Source organism: Anabrus simplex, chromosome 8 (genome assembly GCF_040414725.1).
Source record: "Anabrus simplex isolate iqAnaSimp1 chromosome 8, ASM4041472v1, whole genome shotgun sequence".
Classification (NCBI taxonomy): domain Eukaryota; kingdom Metazoa; phylum Arthropoda; class Insecta; order Orthoptera; family Tettigoniidae; genus Anabrus; species Anabrus simplex.
The window spans coordinates 66,284,432-66,306,769 of NC_090272.1; the positions used below are offsets into that span (position 1 = coordinate 66,284,432).

At 38.5% G+C, this 22,338-nt stretch overlaps 1 protein-coding gene across 1 annotated transcript in view; it reads right to left on the reverse strand.

Moving 5' to 3' along the window:
• Positions 1–22,338, reverse strand: part of Sou (required for meiotic nuclear division 5 protein souji) — a 69,636-nt gene that overhangs the window by 21,326 nt on the left and 25,972 nt on the right. The window contains exons 6-8 of the mRNA XM_067152263.2: positions 15,676–15,841; positions 8,106–8,208; positions 6,609–6,763 (exon numbers count right to left, since the gene is read on the reverse strand). Of these exons, the coding sequence (XP_067008364.1) occupies positions 6,609–6,763; positions 8,106–8,208; positions 15,676–15,841 (424 nt within the window). The remainder of the gene's footprint in view (positions 1–6,608; positions 6,764–8,105; positions 8,209–15,675; positions 15,842–22,338) is intronic.

The following is a 22,338-nucleotide window of genomic DNA, read 5'->3' on the forward strand; positions in this document are numbered from 1 at the left end:
ATAATAAAAATAATAATAATGATAACCTCGACAATATGATATAATCTGCTTGTAAATAATTGGGGGAGACTGTGTTATGGTGTGACAGCTTATCCATGTGTTTCAATAAGTGTCAATTCTTTTAGTGATTTTTCTTATGTGGTTTATTGTCCAATGGAATTTTAGTTTACGTTGATTGTGCGTTTCGCGACGTGACACTATCTATCCACAGTGTATTAGTCAGTGAAAAATCGTTTAATGTGGTTTATAAAAGGAATACAGTCGAATGTAATCTATGAAGGAGGGGAAATTTGCCAAGGAATTTCCAAACAAATTTGTCAAAGAATTTCCAATGGTACTGTAAAGAAAATTTTCATGTAAGATTGAGAGGTTTTTCTTACGATAATGTTCAGAGATTTTCCGAGTATATTGTAAGCGGATTTCCTGAGTATTGAAAAATATTTTTAGAAGTAAAATATTACTGAATTCTCTAAAATAAGATGAAGGAAATGTCTAGAAAATAAATAATTAATATTTTCAGAGAAAGAATGGTAATTGAATCAGAATTAATTGATGGGAATTTACCCAAACTTTTATGAGGAGGTAGAAATAATTTGTAAAAAATTATTCCATAAGGGAATATTGTAATTTTATGATCTAATGTAGCACTATTGGTCATAATGACATTGTCGCTAACATTATGATTGGTCCAATGTTACAGTTCCATAAATGGAGGATTTGACCTAGAGTATGACTTCGGATAGTGTCTAATTGAAGACAAGTTGAATCAAATGGAACCCATGAGCATGCTGTAGACTTATATTCATGTTGCAAACCAGAATCAATCGATTTGAGTTATATTTATGTAAATAGTTTTTTTCTTTTTCTTATGCACTGTCCAGACTGTTTTATATTTTAATAAATGTTATTGTTATTTGGTTCCAACTTTTTTTTCCCTTCATGTTATGTCACCTATCCAGTCACCTATGGCCCTGCAAATAAAAATATTTCTGAAGGTCTGTCCCGAAACAGTATAGTGGGCCCTGCGAAAGTTCCACCCATTGGGACTCTCGCTCCGCCGACTGAGTGACCCCGGAGAAGGGGACAATCAATACATACATACATACATACATACATACATACATACATCAGCTCTTTTCATATCTTCTATTTCAACTCCTCAATTCAAGCAACATTTGATATACCACTACCAGATGGGCTACCTTGGGCAACTAACTCTTTACAGAATTCTTTGTCTTATTTTGTCAATGCCTCTCATCTGGCTGCAAAATAAAATCTACATTGGTTCCCTTTTCTGTTCTCAGATTTTGTATGGAACCAGTGCTGACAATTGCTACAGTGAATCTTGAGTCTTAAATCTTGTCAAGCAAGTCTTTAACCCTCTTGCACTCAGCCTATATGTAGGGGTTTGCTCGAAGTAGTTCATACTAATTTTTTTAATTTTGCAACCTAATTACAAAAAATCAACACATAAACAGTTTAACACATATTAAAATAAAATAAATCACACTAATATAGGAAACTATGAGCATTTCAGAAATTAATACACAATGGAGCCTCGATTCTCCGTTTTTGGAGGGACCACAGAAAAAAAAAGAGTACCACACGGGAAAACTGAAAATCCGGGAATGAATGAATCGTCAACAATTTGGCTAAACATCACAAAAAAAGAAATATGTATACTTATAATCTTACAAACACCCCTAAACCAAACCAAACGAAACTACAGCCCAAATGGCCCTTCCGCCTACCAAGCGACCACTGCTCGGTCCGAAGGCCTGCAGATTACGAGGTGACGCATGGTCAGTGTGATGAATCCTCTCGGTCGTTATTCCTGGCTCTCAGACCGGGGTCGCCATCTCACCGTTAAATAGCTCCTCAATTAAAGGTAATCGTAGAATGAATGAACCTGCAACCAGCCCTCATACCCATGTAAAAATGCCTGACCTGGCCAGCAATCGAACCCGGGACCTCTAGGTGAGAGGCAGGCAAGTTCGACCGCGGGGCCTTTGTCTCACTACCAAAAATTGATGCAGTCTCTCATAGTGCATTGGCACTGCCGGTGGCTACAATTAGCCTACGCAGTGGCCTCCACGGTATGCACTAGCCATGCGTCTTGGTAGGTGTGCGATGTACCAACTGATGAGCCCAGCCTAGCACACGGGGGCAAAACGCTGGCAACCAGGAATGAGTTGGCTGGAAAATTTATAATGTCCAATAACGGACCATTTATATTGATATTTTTCATTTCAAAGAGGCCAATGAGCGAAGGACTTTCGGCCACTTGCGTACAAAGCTGAAATGGTGGGATTTGAAAACAAATGTTTAAAGTTCACTAAAATAAGCTAAAATCGGGAGAAATACTAGAATAATCGGGAGGCAGGAAAAACTGTCGAAAATCGGGAGTCTCCCGCCTAAATCGCAAAAGTTGGCAGGTATGTGGATGTGGATGGCATAGCTTCTTACAATGCGTCGTTGTCCAGCATTGCATTCACTAGTGATCTGCTACACTCTAAGCCCGTCTTTCACCTCTTCCAATGTCCAACTCCATGGCTAAATGGTTAGTGTGCTGGCTTTTGGTCAGAAGGATCGCGGGTTCGATTCCTGGCAGGGTCGGGAATTTTAACCATCATTGGTTAATTTCTCTGGCAATGGGCTGGGTGTATGCGTTGTCTTCATCATCATTTCATCCTCATTACGACGTCCAGGTCGCCTACGGGTGTCAAATCAAAAGACCTGCACCTGGCGAGCCGAACATGTCTTCGGACACTCCCGGCACTAAAAGCCATACGCCACTTCATTTTTACCTCTTCCCATCCAACCTACCCGATGGTGACCTTTGTCATCATTACGCTGTACTCCACGGCAGTTGACCCTGGTGGTGGTATTCCCCGAATCCACGTACTCATGGAACACTTTGGACATGGTGGCCTACAGAAAGCCCAGTGCCTGCACGACTTTGGAGATGGAACGATCCATATGCTTGGCACCATAACCTGGCCACAATCAAATGTGCAGAGATCTCATGTTTTGCCCATCCTGTGGTCAACTGTTACTCAAGAGCCGTAAGACAACACAGTCACATATTGCACTGTACCGGGCTGACCACAGCGCCATTTTACCAAAACGGCAGCTATCTCTAATTCAACTGCTCATAATTGTATTTATAACACAACTCACTTTTGCAGTGTTGTGGACATCATCTTAAATGGCCTGGTCTGGACCAGACCCTTGGTTGGATTAAGAAATGGCTGGTTAAACAGACAATATTAAAATAAAGGGCCTATCCAGAACAATGTTTTATGTAATTTTTAAACACATTACAGTGGAACCTAGATTCTCTGTTTTTTGGAGGGACCACGGAAAAAAAAGTACAACACGGGAAAACGGAAAATCCGGGAATTAATGAACCATCAACAATTTGGCTGAACATCACAAAAAGGAAATATGTATACTTATAATCTTACAAACACCCCTAAACCAAACCAAACTACAGCCCCAATGAGCCTTCCGCCTACCAAGCGACCGCCGCTCAGTCCGAAGGCCTGCAGATTACGAGGTGACGCATGGTCAGTGTGATGAATCCTCTCGGCCGTTATTCCTGGCTCTCTAGACCGGGGTCACAATCTCACCATTAAATAGCACCTCATTTAAAGGTAATTGTAGAATCAGCCCTCATATCCAGGTAAAAATGCCTGCCTGGCCGGGAATCGAACCCGGGCCCTCCGGGTGAGAGGCAGGCAAGTTCGACCGCGGGACTGGCTCAAACATTAATTACCAGTACGAGACTTAAAAATCTCGAAACTTTACATTCAGTTTTACCGGGGAAACTTCGTCAGTTTCCTCTGAAAACTTCCCTCAGTTCAGCAACTTTGATCAGTCAAACTGTTTGAAAAACCTAATAACTCCAAGCCAAACAACAATTGAATACAAAAGCGCCCAACATGATGGCAAAATTCCTTTTTTTAAATCTTCCATTGCAATTTGGTCACTGGTATATTGTTCATAGTCAGTTTATGGAAATCTTGTACTGCGTAAATTAGGCCTACATCGACGTTTAAAGGTTATGGTGAACTCGAGAATATAGTTTCAAATGTAAGTATCGATTCTCAAGTTCTCGAATGCATTATATTCAATTCTGCTCGTCACTAATCACAATCAAATTGGAAAGGAATAAAATATCATCAAAACTTCCACAATTATGGTTATTCGCGACCTTGAGCTCAGGTGGAAAGCGCGCTTGCTGTACAAGTCGATACGAGTGCGAAATGATACAAAGGTTTAAAATGTAACATGCGCAGATAAAACAACTGCGGTTTTTATAGATTTTAATTAACCCTTACCCCTCGAATTAAAGTTCTCTGTGTTGCCTCTACTACTCGCATTTTAAATGTACATTTTTATCTTATATGACCTGTATTAATCTTTTACGATTTGGGAGATAGCACTTGGTTTTAAATGATGTAGTTAGGCTATGCACGTTTACAGCAAGCTATACGGGAGCAAATAAAAGCAATATGTGGAATTTAAGACGAATTATTTTGCATTTTTATTATTATTATTATTATTACCGTTATCGCATACCGATTGGTTTCTTTAATAATTTAGTGTACAAATTATCGCTAAAAAGCAATTGAAAAACTCTATTCAGTCTCTGTTTTCATACCTCACGGTAGTATGTAGGCTGAAACCACTGTAAACGGCAATTTCTTGAAACCTGAATCTGTTGATTTATAATTGTGCCAGCCGTCAGCATCAGGTACATGTTGGGTTACGGTACACAAACCGATCATCGTCTGTTCACTTTTAGGCATCGTGAAATGCTATTAGATATATTCATTAGGAGCAGAGGTGCGAAAATACTGAGGTTTTGTGTGTTGCCTGACATATACAACATATATATGACTAGAAGAGCACATGGCGGCCATGTTTGTTTACTATGTGCGTGATTTGACAGCTGACGGCTACACTGCCATCTAAATAATGGATTTTTGACTGATTGTCGAATAGTATCTGGATTCTACAAAGTTCCACGCGGAACCAAAAGATGGCAGTACAGTATAACATCGTGTATTTTGTCGGCTAAGAGACGGCAGACGAGCGGTGGGCGATAAAATGCCGTGTCGGGTCTCCCCCGACATGCGACCGGAACGGGAATATCATAATGTCGGGCCTCACCCGACAGACGAGTGGTAAAGGTTAAAAAAACATGAAATTCCCAGTCTTATATTAGGACCAAAACAGTAATAGGCAATCCCAAAACCTCCCATGCAACATCTGTCCTGGTCTCGATAACATAATCGTATACGATAATATTAAAATACTAAATTTGTGTTACTTAAGAAGGAGCAGTTTCGATTCCTACCTGAAAGTTCAGTGACTATACAGTGTCCTGGGGAAAGTGATGAAAAATTGTTCGGCGATACACTTGAAAAACATAAACAAATAAAAAGCTAACCCTGGACATAATGTAGATGTCTGGCAAGTACGAACATTTGACAAAACTCGTTCCGTCTTCAAGTAGAGCTGTCGAAATGCACTCTGTCTCCTTCCAATTGTTGTGGACACTTTCTGCTTTATGATTTCGATTCTATAAACAATACCACCCGAACGCGATGGTCCCTTATGCAAGTTCACCTCCGATCGCTTTTTCTCAAATTACCACAATGATGGGATGTTAACACCAAGAACCGTAAGTATGCCACAGCTGTCCTTTCGTGAGATACAGTTCTTGAAAAACGCGTGATTGAGGATTTAGCGTTGATAGGACTGAGATTTCTGGACGGTTGATACGGGAAATAATTTCATCGAGGAATGGATAATGCAGGATTTTTACAACGTGATTTAATTAGGGTACTCGCGGGACCAAGTAATTTGAACAAATAATACGGGAAAACATAGCTTCTGGGAACATATAATCAAGGTTCTACTGTAGGCTTATCAGATCTCGCTGATCTCAAAAAGCAGCTGGACTCGAGATAAATGCAGAGAACAAAAATAAAATCAGCACCCTTCATAAAACTCGCAAATTTTCAACAGAAATGACACATAGAAGAGCTAGGGAGATTTTAGACGAATTGAGAACATTACAATTGGAACAAATGAAAAAGTACAGGGCAGATTGTAAGAATCAAACAGTACAATCTTGTTGTTTAAAGGGGCCTAACATCTAGGTCATCAGCCCAACCTTTAAAGGGAAAGTGGACGTGGTTCGACTCGAATGGTCCAATGTGGCCAATAATAATAATAATAATAATAATAATAATAATAATAATAATAATAATAATAATAATAATAATAATAATAATAATAATAATAATAATAATAAGACTTATGAACTGACTAAAAAGAAAAACCAACATATGCTATTGTAAGCAATATGACAAAACAAGTTGCATTTTGTCCATGCATGGGGGAAGCAGCATGAGCATTCAAAACCATGGCAAACTGTAAGCAACTATGGGTCGGTCAGTTAATACGACAATCAGTTAAAAGGGCATCCTCTGTACTGATACATAAAACATGAAAGAATCACAAATACTGTCTCCAATTCAACAAAGAAAATAATATTGCATGGTTATAATAGTTTCTTTGAATATCTTACTTACTTTGTACCATTACTTAGCTTGTTGAGGGCATCACGTGAGATGACATGACCACAGACCAATCTCATAGGAGGATTACTGTCAGTACTCTGCTGCCTGAGAATGGGACATGCGAACACGGAGTGGTACCGACTTTCTTGACCCAGGTCAATCTCAATCTACAAATAAAACAATTATGTAAACATATCAAAAATTACCAGCTGAAACAAGATTTGGAAGTTATAATTATACAGTGTGTTTTGAAAGGAAAAAAAGAAAGAAAGTAAACAGCGAAAACAAGAAATAAAAAGTCCCACCAAAAATACGGGTCCTAAAACAAATACCTTCTTAGAAATTAGCAAATGTCTACCATCACAATAAGAGTAGCACATCGTCTACTGTGAGCTCTTTGCCACAAGAAATAAATGAGGAACAAAATGCAGGTGTTCGTCACTATGTATTATGCAGCATACTTTTGTTTGTGTTTATATCAAGAGGATGCTTAAGGAGATGGTAACATGAAGAGTTCGTAATATGTAAACTTATTCCATACTGCAGTATTACTGTACAGTTGGGTAAGTTAGTTTTGTACCTGTTGAAAAAGAGAACATTTTGTTGCGACAGTAATACTGTACTGTTGTTATTTCTTTCTGCCTAATGATTTTTTTCTGGGCTTTCAGCATACAAGCAACAGGAAAAGAACGGCAAAACAGTATTACAGTTACAACAAACTCTGATTCAACAGATCTGAAAATAACCTACCCAGCTGGTAATACAGCAGTACTGCATAATACACAGGAGATAAATGGCTCTATTCTGTCACCTCATTTGTTTCTTGTAAAAGGCTACTCTTCCTGTGATATAAACGTTTCACAGAAGATAATTTTAGGACCATGTTTGTCAGATTTTCATTTCTTGTTGTGATTCATTCTTCCTCTTCTCTAAATATTGGACGCTTCTTTTCAGAAAAGCTGTAGTGTCAAACATTTTACTGACAAATGAGAAAAGATGATCTATATCACTGAAAGAGTTGGAATTAAGCATGTATTAACTATAGAACTAGCAACTGTCGAATATTCAACACTTTAGTCCCTGCTGTAATGGCACTGTCAAATATTCAACATGTTCATATTTCTTCATGTAATTTCCTCAATTATTCAACAGACGTCATGTCAGTCTACGTTTTGTCATTCTCGATGTCCACTGCAGCCATGAGTTCGGTTTTATGATTAGTTATAACCTCTGTAGATTTTTCTAGTCAAAACGTTTAGGCAACTTCGTGTCAGCAAGACAATCCTCAGTGTATGGCTTTATGTAGATATATAAAACTCATAGATTTATTGCATACCTTGTTGATATGTTGTATTTTATTTAGACAAATAAAAGTTGACAAATATGGCTACCACCACAAGATTTAACATTGCCAGTTCTATGGTTAAAAGATGTTCTAAAATCATTCAATTCATCCTTTGCACTGTAATTCCCATACTTCACACAATTATGATGGATATAATTACTCACTGGAAGCTCATCCTTTCCATTCCAAATACCAGTAACTTGCCGCTGCTGCATCACCTGCTTGATGTTGAGAAGTGCTGGTAACGCTGTACAGCCAGCATTAATGCTGAAACAAGCATAACATTTATCAGTCCCTATGGCAATGTAGCGTTTATCTACTGTCCTGCATAATTCAAATGATATTCTGGTCCACATTTCTCTTGTTGATATTCAAATTCTGGACAATTACAAGAATACAAGTCATAAATTTACATATAGACCTAGTCTAGCCCCAAATACTGTCACAAACTAGTTTTTGAATAACTAGAATAGGATTTGAGATTTTCCAATTTCCTTTTAATATGTTAAGACACACCAGTGTACAGTGACAAAATATCTGGGAATGCCTTGAGAACAGATCTATACCATGTGCTTAACACATTGAAGACTGAGCAGGTGAAGTTAGATCTTACACTGTGGACTGAGCATTTTAGTGAGTTTTCACATTTTTATACAAAAATAACTGATAACCTTACTTACAGTCAGAAACCTATTTTGGATTCAGCAATGTTTAAGCTATGCATGCATACCTTGTTATCTCAAAATTGGAGCAAAATCACTAACTTTTATAAAAAATATTTTCTACTTTCAATTTAAAAAAATATTCACAATGCATATTAAAAACATGAAAGGTTATATAGTCACACACACTATGATACATCTATGAAACACAACATCATTGAGAAATGAAAAAATTACATTAATTGTGGAAATTGGCTCTAGTCGTCAGCCGCGTGAGACCATGCAGCTATGAAGCTGCCTCGGTAGTACCAACTTGGTATCATAATAGAATTAGGTTCCGATGATGTGCTGCTACCTAATATTTTTTTTAATAAACTACAAGCACAGCTGAATGTATTACAGCAGTCTGTTAACGTTCGTAGTACGGTGAAGCAGATATATAAGCATTAGAACTCAATGCTGTACAGCATATGCTGCTCTACCTCCACGGAACATTACAAATGACGTACGGCGTACGTCGCTCGTCTTCAAAGTGTTAATTAAGTCAAAATGCTATATGACCATTGCCAGAGTTACATCCAAATAGGGGATGGATATTCGGAGTGGTCTGAGACTAGGCAGGGTATTATCCCCACTTTTATTCATCACTGTAATGGATAAAATAATGAAAAGAATCAAGAAACTCTACAACAATTCTGAGTTTAAAGCTCTTGCCTTTGCAGATGATGTGGAGAAATGGAGTTATAGTGAGGCTGAAGTACAACAGAAGCTGAATGACTGGAATGTATGTATATTCAAGCAATTTGGTCTCAAGATAAGCAAGTTCAAAATGACAGTGTTGCCTGTTAGTCGACAGAACATCCGTACTAACATTACCCTGTGCAAGGTAATTACAACTATACTGTTTCCATATTCACTCCACTCCATGCTGAAGAAAAGAACTGGGAACGCACACTAGTGAGGACTAACCTTCAGCATGAGGGTTGCCTACTTACAGGAAAATTGATCCTACAGTCCATAAACCAAAAATTAGTTAGAAAGATAAGAACATGAAGAGGAACACATAATAGAATAAACACCATGACACTGGGCGAGTTAGCTGTGCCGTTAGGGGCACGCAGCTGTGAGCTTGCATCCGGGAGATAGTGGGTTCGAACCCCACTGTCGGCAGCCCTGAAGATGGTTTTCTGTGGTTTCCCATTTTCACACCAGGCAAATGCTGGGGCTATACCTTAATTAAGGCCACGGACGCTTCCTTCCCATTCCTAGGCCTCTCCTATCCCATCTTCACCGCAAAACCTATCTGTGTCAGTGAGACAAAAAAAAAAACCCACACCATGACAGGTCAGTGTCAGAAGAGGAAACAACAGGAAAGGAGACAAAGACAACCTCCGTATCTTTATACACTGCTGTCTTCAAATAAATAAGCTCTCTTCCCATCAACCCAAATATTTCATATCCAGTTTTTCCTCAGTCCCCAACAAGCTTGTTTCTGATTCCCAGCTTCATCAAGATAGCAGCTTCAACACTCATTGAGGAGCCATCTCGACTGATCTTCAGTCTTGGTGTGGTTAGTGAGAGATAAGAACAAAAGTGCATGAATACAGTACAGCAAAGGGGAAGAGACAAAAAGATAAAGATGAATACAGGTGGTAAAGGACTACGACTCCAGTACAAACACAAAAAGAAGAAAGGAACGCAACGATTCATTATAAGCATGACAAAGAATACCTAGTGAGAACTCACCAAGTTCAAGCGGCGCTAGTGAAGCCAATCACCAATGCTACACAGTCAGCTGTTTTGATGGAGGTTACACTGATAAATCAAATAATCAAATACAACATCCAACTGATTAGACTTATGAGTGGGCCGATGACCTTTGATGTTAGGCCCCTTTAAACAACAAGCATCATCATCATCATCATCAGACTTATGAGTAATACTGTCAGGGAATTGTAAATAAAATTCTCAGTCCCCACGAAGAAATACCTTTGGACTTTAATAAGAGAACACACGAGATAAAATTGAACATTACAAAAAGCGAAAGCAATACTGTGCTTAATGAATGTGCTAAGCAAGAAAACGTACTACTGAATATACAAATAAAAACTATCCCAACAGGGATATAGAAACACTAGATATAATGTTTTTTTGACATGAGGGCATTTTATGTTGTGAATCCAGGGGTACAGATGAGAGGAAAGTACTTAAAAAGTGTGAAAAACACAAGAGAACGAATATGAAAACCTTTTCTACTGGGGCTTATAAAATAACAAGTGCACTGAAAGGTGTGAAAAACACCAATTAACAAATATGAAAACATATGCACTGGGCCAATAAAAATATCCAAGTATTATTGCAGATCACACTCTTTCTAGAACAAATGTTAGTAGAAGACTTTTACTTCACAGCAGTGTGGGTTATGTAACAATATTTTCTGGTCACACTCTTAGACAATGAACTGGAGGTTACACTCTACCATGTGCAACTGGGAGGAATCAGGAGGAATGACTTTGACCCCCATTTTGAAAAACTTCGACCAAGTCGAATGATCGAGTTGAAACTCGGAAGGTGTGAGTTCAACATTCGTGACCCCCGTGCACTTAAAGATGCGGATGCCAGTCCAATTTTTGAAAGATTTTAATTTTGTCTTCATTAGCAAGGAATTTCATGACTTTTTCCGTATCCATAACTAGGCTATCACATGCCAAATATGGACCACCCTAGTCAATTTCACATGATTATGTTCCTAATCCAGATATAGGCTACCGTATCACGCGACAAAACTTCACTGTACCACTCAACACAAAATATTTCAGGTTCCCTATGGGAATCAATATCTATATCATTCTGAATGGAATGCGACAAACACAAATAAGCTCACTTTTACTGTAATAACGCAAGTGTAGCGACGGCTCTTACCCGAGTTGGAAGTCACGTTTCATTTACAAAGGATGACAAATAACATTTTCAGGGCTAGGAAAAATGTGATCATACTCGTAGTAAGCAGTAATAGTGAAAATTTGTGATGCGATAGGTATGTTTATATGTCCCTAATCCAGATACAGGCTACTGTATCATGCAACAAATATTCGCTACACTTCCCTGTACCAATCAACACAAAATAAATTTCTAACTTCTGAATTGAATGCAAAATACAAGCACAAACAGACTCACTGTGTTATTCAGCAGTCTTGCTACTAACCAGCAAGCAAAGCTGAACATTCCTGAGGCTAACGGCTTGCTCCCCAAACGTGCAACTTATCCTGCGAAATTCAGGAATTTAAAACCTTTTCCCTCAATCACGCAACTGTGGCAACGGATCTTATGGAAATCACGTTTGTTTCACAATGGATGACAAAATAACATTTTCTGGGCTAGGAAAATGTGATTGTACTAAGTGGTGATAGCAAAAATTCGTGACCCAATAAGTGAGATATTTTTATATAGATTTAATACAATGAGAATCGGGACTTCGAATTTACGACATGCTAAGCAGGAAAACGTGTTAATGAGGAACGCACTAATGAGGTTTCACTGCATTTTCTTTTGGTGGCATAAAAAATAGCCTACCATCAGGCTTCCTTTCATAACCAGATTTACAACCAGGAACGAAACAGTACACAAGAACCTCATTTATCCGGCCCTCATTAATCCGGATCTCTGCTTCATCCAGATCGAAAATAATAAAAATTTGCTTTTACTTGTACAGTATTTCTTTTTCGGCGTCGACTTCTTGAATGTCTTTTCTGCCAAGGATAGTTAAGGACAGGAATTGGAAGTAATTCAGCCAGTCTATCAAAGGTACCGTCCCGGCGTTCGCCTGGAATTGAGAATGGGAAACTGTGGAAAACCATTCCTAGGATGGCCGAGGTGGGATTCGAACGCACTATTAATTCACTGATGGTGAATTCAAAAATGAAACCAGCGCTCCATTAGAAGAAACAATGACTCACAGAGAGGCAACAATGCAGCTGGACAAACTGATGGCCTATTTAGAATCCTTGACTGAAATCACACCGGCAGAACTGTTGTTAGTAAAACGTCTTCGTGGTTGTGCTGCGCGCAAATGATATACAAATGTAAAACAGAAAAAACTCACAATTTATTTTAGTGCATAAAACAGAGTCGTAAATGTACAAAAAGTGTTCTTATATTTTTTGTACAATTGAAAAAAAGGTATTACTGTACAACTTGTGTTAATAGATTATATAATATGTATGTACTGTATTTGTTCTTTAGTTTTTCCGGAATATCTTGATTTTCGACAATCCAGATCAGTTCCGGTCCCACTTAATCCGGATAAACGAGGTTCTTGTGTACAACATTTTCTTGAAATAATAGAAAACTAGTTGACTGCACACACAAAGCATTGCAAATATATTAATACAGACTTTTGGAAAATATTAAAACAAACATATTCCCTCAATAGGCTTTAAAACTGTTACCATGACTTAACGCATGCACGCTATTACCTTCGTCGACAATTTGGCGAACATATTGTTGGTGCTGGTTTGTTGCGACTGCAGCGCCATACTCTGAGTTTTTTTAAAACCCATTGGCATCATATGACGAGCTGTGGTCGCACAGTGCTTAGGTACAGGAATCAAATTAAGAGCTCAGCTCGCAGTGACGTAGTGCCTCACTTATCTTCGTATATTAGATTTTGTTTGCAATATACTGTAATTTCTAACAATACATATGGTAGGGAACTAGAGGCATGTACTCTTGGTAAACAATCCTGTCAGTATTTCTGTGCGACACTGGAATTGTTGAATAACAATTTATTTTCATTGGTAGTCAGTACTCATTATGCAGTGAAAGCGGTTTCGCGGTAATGCCGACGAGATATTGAAAATGAAAATTCTTGTAGACATTGCTTAGATGGCGATTATGGCAATAATGACGTTTTAGAAAATGAATCCGAGTTCAAGGACAGTGAAAGTAACTTAAGTGAGCAGAATATTGAAGAAAGTGAGAGTGAAAGTGCCGTGCCAGTTTCTTCCAAACATGCACGACCGGTGATTGGAAATTGGAGAAAAAAGACGATAATCCTGACATATATCCATTTCGTGGATGCAGCAGTTTCAGAAATACTTACAAAAATTATATGGTTCACCCGCCATCTGAAACTGCGATGTTTTTAGAGTACACGAATCCGCTCTTTTTGAAATTATTCAAATCTGCTCTTTTTGAATTTATTTCAAATGAAACATTTGTACGACAGTCAGCAGTCACTCAAGGAATGAAGAATGGGAAAGTCATAACCTTCAACGGCATGAACGAAAAATTTGAGCGAATTGTCTGCATTCGTTTTTAATTTATGCAATTTTTTGTGAGACAGTTACGCTCAAACTACGGGCAAGCAAATTAAATCTAATTCTACAGTCAACAGCATGGCCATTTATTGTGAATTGAATGGGTTAATTGGTTTAACGTCGCACCGAAACATAGAGGTCTTACAGCTACGATGGGATAGAAAGGGCTAGGAATGGGAAGGAAGCAGCCGTGGCCTTAATTAAGGTACAGCCCCAGCATTTGCCTGATGTGAAAATGGGAAGCCATGCCAGCCAACTCGCTTGGTCTGTATCATCTTTCAATCCATCTGGTGCACACGAAATTCCAGTTTTCTTGAAACTTCACACAACGATTTGTGGTGTGGTAAGTACCCAGACTCAAACTATCTACTCGCACACAGTTTCAATGGATGGTTGAGCAATTTGGCATATCAAAATAAAGTTGAGTCTGATCTGGATTTCTTATCCATAATAGGAGGTACTGATATTCTTGCTGCTGTGGAGACACAAACCAATGAAATGCTGTTACTTTTTCTGGGTATTCTTCCAGCTATCACTGAGACAGTGATGTAAGCATCCACACACTAAGGTTGTTTCTTCACATGAAGCACATAGCCCAACATCTGGTTGCTTTAAACTCACTTTCACTGACTCCTTTGTTCTTGAGGCTGATGATTTAGATGTTAAGCCCTTTTAAACAAACAAGCAACATCATCAAACTTTATTCTTTGTAATTCCTCATGCCTTCATTTGTAGCATTTCATGACACATACTGCTGCCACAGTTCATGGTCTCCTGCATCCACATCTAACTACTTCAGAATACTGACCCAACTTCAGCCCACAGACCTGACATTTTTTTCCACAACCATTAGTTTATCTTTTTGACTTTTCCGACATCTTATTGTAACAGGTGGGCAAAATAAAATTGGCCCAGAAAATATTTATAAGACTGGTGCAGAATTGACACTTGTGAATGAAGAGCAGAAGTGCCCATCACAGGAAATGCTGGAAACTGTGATTTCGATGCACCAATTGGTTGCTCTCAAATGTCTGCGCATACGCACATCCCGAGTACTTCGCTGTGTTGTTACATGTGAGTGAGAGGAGCAGACGTGTTTAGTGACCAGTTGATTGCAACACAAGATGGTGCTCACGATAAAATGTGTGTTCATTGTCATGTGTTATGCAAAGCACGATTCGTGGAAAACCTGTGCAGAAACGTTTGCACAGGAGTTTAAGATGGGAAATGTTTTGGTAAAACCTCCAGCAAAGTCTGCAATGCAAAACTTAGTGGTGAAATGGCATGAAACGGGCTCTATAGCGAACAAAATCTGCAACTACCTCAAAAAAAAAGTTCAAACACCAGAAAACATTGCTTGAGTGAAGAAAAGCCTGGAACAAAGTCAGACGAAATCTCAATGCCATTTATCTGTGCAAGTAGGAATTAAGAGATCACTGTGTTGAAACATTAAAAAAAAATGGACCTGCATCTGTATCCTTACAAATTTACTGTTGTGCATGCATTAAAGAGTCCAGATGAACCTTTGCATCATAGCACAGAAAAGTTAGCTTACTGCCAGTATATAGTACGATAACAACAGTAGACTACTATAAAAATATTTTGCAATAACTAATGCGGGTTGTGTGGCTCTTTTCAAACAATGTCCAGTAAAAGTTATTCAATAGTAGACCTGCAAGGCAAAATAAAGGGACTATATGCATAATGTATTTCATTAAGAACGATAATAGAATGACATCTTCCTCTTAACTTACCAAACTGAAAGTGGACTATCAACACTAAGACCTAGCAGTGAACAAGCATCATGAGTGAACACGTCATAGATCTCTGCCCAGAGGTTTGGATCCAACAACTGACTGTATGGTGATGAATCAATGCCATGTGGCAAGTATAGAAACATTCCCATTAGGTTCTGGATCTCTGAAAAGACAGAATAAAAGTAACCATATAACGCACAATGTAAGATACAAAAATGATCAAAGTACACTTGCAAAGTTGTTAAAACTCTAGCTGTATACCAAAAGCCATCCAGAGGAGGTCAAAGCCTCAAGTATTATATATCCGTACATCTTTCCTTTAAGTCTCTATTTCTCTCACTAAGTAGGAAATGAGTAATACTCTAAGAGTGGTGCACACCATCTTGGAGTAAATTCCTCCAGAAGTAGCATCTACTAAAGAAGTCCATACCATGTAAGTTAACTACTTTGGGAAGTAACATCAGAGAGATGAAGTACCATTTACTCTTTTGGTTACTACTATAGAAGTAGCATTCATTACTTGTGGAGTGTTGTTGTGTTTGCATGTTTTCTTAAAAGAAATCTAAATGGATAATGTTATGTGTGACGGGAAGCTGGGAGAAAAATGTAAGCAAAAGATATAAATGCTTGTTAGTGGAGATAATAAAGATCTATGCAAAGGATATAGAGAGTAAGAAACATGACGTAACGATGCTAGATAAGAAAAGAAATGCATGGAAAGCCATGACAGAAGAATTCAATCCTTTGAGTGATGGAAAATGCAGTGAAGAGCAACTTAAAATTCTGTGGAAGGACTTAAAAGTGAAGGCTAAAAAACAGAAAGCTATGGACACATGTGAAAAAAATTAAACTGGTGAGGGTCCACAGGCAACACATGTTGATAATGTCTCACAAATAATAATTGAAATAATGCCTCAAGTGTTTGTTGGTATTAATTCAGTTTAACACGATAATGTGATAGCAGAAAATCATATCAAAGAAAACAACAATAATATACATGGAGCTGATGACAGTTATGCTGATCTGGTTAATGAAAATGAAGTATGCCCAAGTCTGGATATTCCGGTGGATCATCACGCTGAAATCTCTATCACTGATACTGCTGGAGGTTCAAAAGTTGGTAAGTGCAAAATTAACTCTTATTTGATAAGAAAATACAGTGAAACCTCGTTAGTGCGTTCCTCATTAACACGTTTTCCCGCTTGGCATGTCGTAAATTCAAAGTCCCGATACTCATCGTATTAAATCTATGTAAAAATACCTCACTTAAAGCGTTACAAATTTTCGCTATTACTACTTAGTACTGTCACATTTTTCCTAGACCTGAAATTGTTACTGTATTTGTCATCACTTGTGAAAGAAATGTGATTTCCATCTCGGGTAAAGGCCGTCGCTACAACTGCATAATTACGGGAAAAGGCCTTCGTGAACTTCAAAGGAAAAGTTGCACTTTCGGGGAGCAAACCCTTAGCCTCAGGAATGTTCACTTTTGCTTGCCGGTTAACAGCGAGATTGCTGAATAGCAGAGTGAGCTTGTTTGTGCCTGTATTTCGCATTCCATTCAGAAGGTAGAAATGTATCATCACTTGTGAAAGAAATGTGATTTCCATCTCGGGTAAAGGCCGTCGCTACAACTGCATAATTACGGGAAAAGGCCTTCGTGAACTTCAAAGGAAAAGTTGCACTTTCGGGGAGCAAGCCCTTAGCCTCAGGAATGTTCACTTTTGCTTGCCGGTTAACAGCGAGATTGCTGAATAGCAGAGTGAGCTTGTTTGTGCCTGTATTTCGCATTCCATTCAGAAGGTAGAAATGTATTTTATGTTGAGTGGTACAGTGAAGTGTGGTTAATATTTGTCACATGATATGATAGCCTAAATCTGGATTAGGAACATAATCGTGTGAAATTGACTAGCGTGGTGTATATTTATCTTGTGGTACCCCAGTTATGGATACGCAAATTATTGTGAAATTCCTTAATAATGAAGTCAAAATTAAAATCTGTCACAAAGTTGACTGACATAAGCGCACAGAGGTCATGAATGTTGAAACTCACACCTTCGAGTTTTGACTCGATCACTCAAGTTGGTCGAAGTTTCTTTCGATTCAAAATGGTGGCCAAAATTTTCTCGCAGTTGCACACGGTTGAATGTAACCACCAATTCATTGTCTATGAGTGTGACCAGAAAATAATGTTAAATAACCCCCTGCTCCAAAATAAAAGGATTCTACTAACATTTGTTTTAGAAAGAGTGTAATCTGCAATTATACTTCGATATTTTTGTTGGCCTCTGTGCACGTTTCATATTTGTTGTCTGGTGTTTTTCATCCCTTTCAGTGTACTTGTTATTTTATAATTCCCACCGCAAAGGTATTCATATTTGTTCTCTCGTGTTTTTCCACGCCTTTTAATACTTTCCTCTCATGTTTAGAAATGGTAGGTACGCCTATAGTTTTCACTGTACCTGCATGTACATGATGTAAAATGCCCTCATGTCAGAAAAAATCATATCTAGTGTTTTCATATAACTGTTGGATAGTTTTTATTCGTATATTCATTACTACGTTTTCTCGCTTAACAAGTTCTTTTTCCTTGTACCCAGCAGAAACGTCTTAACAAGGTTTCACTGTATTGTTGAAAGTGTTTATAAACCTCTAAGTCTATTCTTATGGCTATATTATGGTAAAGACACATATTTTGTCATATTACAGATCTTGGAAGTACTAAAAAAATTAGAAACGACCTAACAGACAGCACAATCAGATAGATAAGCAGCATGAAGAGCTACATCAGGCGTGTCTGGACTTCACATAGAGCATGAAGAAAAGATTCCAATTATGAAAAGGGAGAGAGAAATGCAAGAGGAAGCACACACTATAGGAATGAACGTGTTGGAACTATTGAAGAACAAAATATATTTGATATTGTATCAAACTCTGTCAACTTTTTACTTGGATCACGTGAGTGAAGTGCACGAAACTGTATCTGAAATGGCAGATTGAACTTTCAAACATTAATGTATAATGATTTTCACCTTATAACCATTTTTGTCAGCAATTTATTATTAAAAATGTTTTATTTACAGCTTAAATATGTTCGTCCTTTTATTTTGATCACATTTTATTTAGTTTAATTTAGAATAAAGATTTCTCAGAACACTATCTTTATTTACAACCTAAGTTTTACAAGGGAACATGAAAAAGTATACCAACTTGTTTTCACATTCATGAAAAGTAATCATTTATAACAGCTCGTCAAATAGCATTTCCTGTTATGTTTTCTTCATGATTGACAAATTGAATGTTTTTGTTGTTGTTGTTGAACAAATCTCTTTCTTCATACACGTTGCCTACATCCAGAGCAAAACTGCGGAGAACAGCCGTAACTACTATTGCATTGCCACGTGCTGTAGGTACCTGTGTTCATCAGGTGTATTTGGTTCTAGGAGTAATGTCATGAGGAATTTTGTACAAGCATAACCCTTATCTCTCACTAACATTCCATTATATAAACCATGCTCAAGGTTCACTTCAACAGTACTATTGTCCACAATTCGTGCATCATGCACAGAACAAGCAAACAATATTTATGATCTTCAAACTTGTACCACAAATAACTTGTGTGTTAATAGCAAAATACCCCTTACAATTTCTGAAAAGTACACCATTGTCATCGGGACAGTGCAAAATTGGAATATGCGAGCAGTCAATTGCACCCAAGATGTGTGGGAAACCTGCCAACGTGAAGAATTTCCTTTTATTTTCCGAACATTCATCATCATTTGCAGGCATATTTGTACCTCCCTCTTAACCTCATTAGTGCTCTAACCACACACTGAAAGATACAGCTAGCAAATAATAATGTACATTTTGGGTTTATGTCGCGTAATGAACTATATAAACACACTCAACGCGTTTCAAAAGGAATCTTGCCTTTCTTCTTCAGGAGAAAACAGAAAAATTAAACCTGACTTAAAAGAACTTAAAATAGTGCCCCAAGATGTAATAGGGACATCATTTTAGCCCCATGCTAGGGGCAACGAGTGGATGATGATGATGATGATGATGCTTGTCGTTTAAAGGGGCCTAACATCAAGGTCATCGGCCCCTAATTGTACGAAATGAGATAACAACGAAAAATTGAAAAGCATTCACTGACCAAAATAAAAAAGTCATGAAGAATGAATGGATGGACATGAACACAAAAAAAAAAAAAAAAAAAAAAAAAAAAACCAGTGGATCAGACTCAAAAAAGATTGTAAATAATAGTATTAGTGACCAACGGACCACTTATAAAGCACAATGATGCTAATGGCACTTATCGGTAGTAAAGGAGAACCATGATATTTCTCAAGCTGCGGTACTAATCAAAGGTAGCGTAAACTCACGGTGTTCCAAACATTAAGGTACTTTTCACAAGTATTGTACGTCGTAAAGGTAACGCAGACCTATGGTGTTTCTCACTCATAGCCAACGCAAACCGATGAGGTTCCTCACCTAGGTGTACTAATCATGGGTGCCGGTATTCCCGTGATGTTCCTACAGAGTGGGTACTAATCACTGGCAACGCAGACCTATGGTGTCGCTCGTATAGTGGTACAACTCACAGGCTACGCCCAGACGCGTGGTGTCGCTCACACGGGTACAACTCACAACGAATGGAAACAGTAAAGCATCATTTTCTGATGGTTCAGATAATAGGTAGCCATTTTAAATTCTTTGTTGCTTTATCTTAGCAACCTTTGATGTGTCAGGTTTCATTTTTCTGTTTTCTCCTTATGAAGAAATGCATTGGCAGTGTTTATATAGTTCATTACACAGCATAACCCAAAATATACAGCCAGCAGTCGTGCAGTGAATGTTTATAAGATCACCTGGCAACTAACTGAAATATTCCAGCGCGAAACACTCACAGGCATACAACAACTGTAATTTGGAAGATACAGCTTAATTCCTGCCTGAATTTTGTTGTAAATGGTCTCCACGTAGATTTTTGAATACCTGAAGACGTTTTCAAATCTTGAAAATGAAAAATGAAAATGAAAACCTATAACCTGTTTTCCAGTCGTGACCGGATCAGGGATGGAATGAATTAAGCATATATAGGCTATTAGTACGATGGGGTTGCCACTCCCAAAGTGATTTATAAATGACTGACAGATGCTATGAAATGAGAATGGAGAGTGTTGCTGGAATGAAAGATTACAGGGAAAACCGGAGTACCCGGAGAAAAACCTGTCCCGCCTCTGCTTTGTCCAGCACAAATCTCACATGGAGTGACCGGGATTTGAACCACGGTATCCAGCTGTGAGAGGCCGACGCGCTACCGTCTGAGCCACGGAGGCTCTTTCAAATCTTATATCACTTAAATGAACCACAGGTTGTGAGAAATTTAATCACTTGTAATAAAATGGAAGAGGCTGACAACTCTTCTACAACTTTTTCCCATCTGTATGTTGCTACCAGACCGCAGCGAACAACAGAGTGGAAAAACAAACAGAAAGTAGCCCACTGAACAGCATGTGTGCGATGACAATAGTGCAGTATTATACATTATAGATTTCTGCGTCCTTCCCACTGAAGTAGCCCACATTCTGTATGACCAAGCTTTTAAAACAAAAAGAATATTCAGATAGCTGGTGTGTTTTACTATCGACTAAAGTTATTAATTTTTTTTCTATTTGCTTTATGTCGCACCGACACAGATAGGTCTTATGGCGACGATGTGATAGGGAAGGCCTATGAATGGGAAGGAAGCGGCCGTGGCCTTAATCAAGGTACAGCCCCAGCATTTGCCTGGTGTGAAAATGGGAAACCACGGAAAACCATCTTCAGGGCTGCCGACAGCGGGGTTCGAACCCGCTATCTTCCGATACTACTACTGAAGTTATTAAGCTACTAATTACAGTTCTTTACGAGTGCACACTAGTTTTAATTTTCTGCGTCACACAGTTTTGCAGTCACTAATTTGGCCGACCAAAGAGCACTCTGGTGTGTCGAACCCCAGTTCTCCACCAGGGCCTCTCTCAGTGCAGTGTTCCCAGAGCAGTTCACTCCACAACATAGCTTAGCCCAAAAACTTGGCTCGCACACTGCACACAATTATGTATAGCCAAGACATGTCAGACTGACTCACACATCCTTGGACAGACTTGCACACTCCATCTTTGTTCTTAATATAGATAAGTGGAAGATTCTTGGCCAAGCATCTAGCAGTTTTCACTTCCAGATCATTCTGTGTACCTCTCCATTGTCAACCTTTTCTAGTATCTTCGAAGGAGCTTAACCAATTTGCTTATCGTGTGCCTGAACAAGTCGTCGGGACTATTGTTTTGCTTGCAGCTCTGTGCACATTGTAACCTCCCACCGGCCCTGGCACTGTCGGCCCTCGCTGTCACAAAAAAAAATACTAAAAAATAATATGGTGATAAAATAACAATGTCCTCAGAGAACATTTGTTCACAGAGTGTCACGAATGGGTCCATGGTCACTTTAGAAAACAAGAATTCCAAATCAAAATCCATAAGAAGAGCATTGGGTTGAATAATTATGATTGATATTCAAATTATGTAGTGCATCCCTCATGTATAACTGTGCAGCTGAAGTAATCTGTTTGAGTAATCAGAACATAACCTAGCAGACTATCATGTTAACTACCGCTCG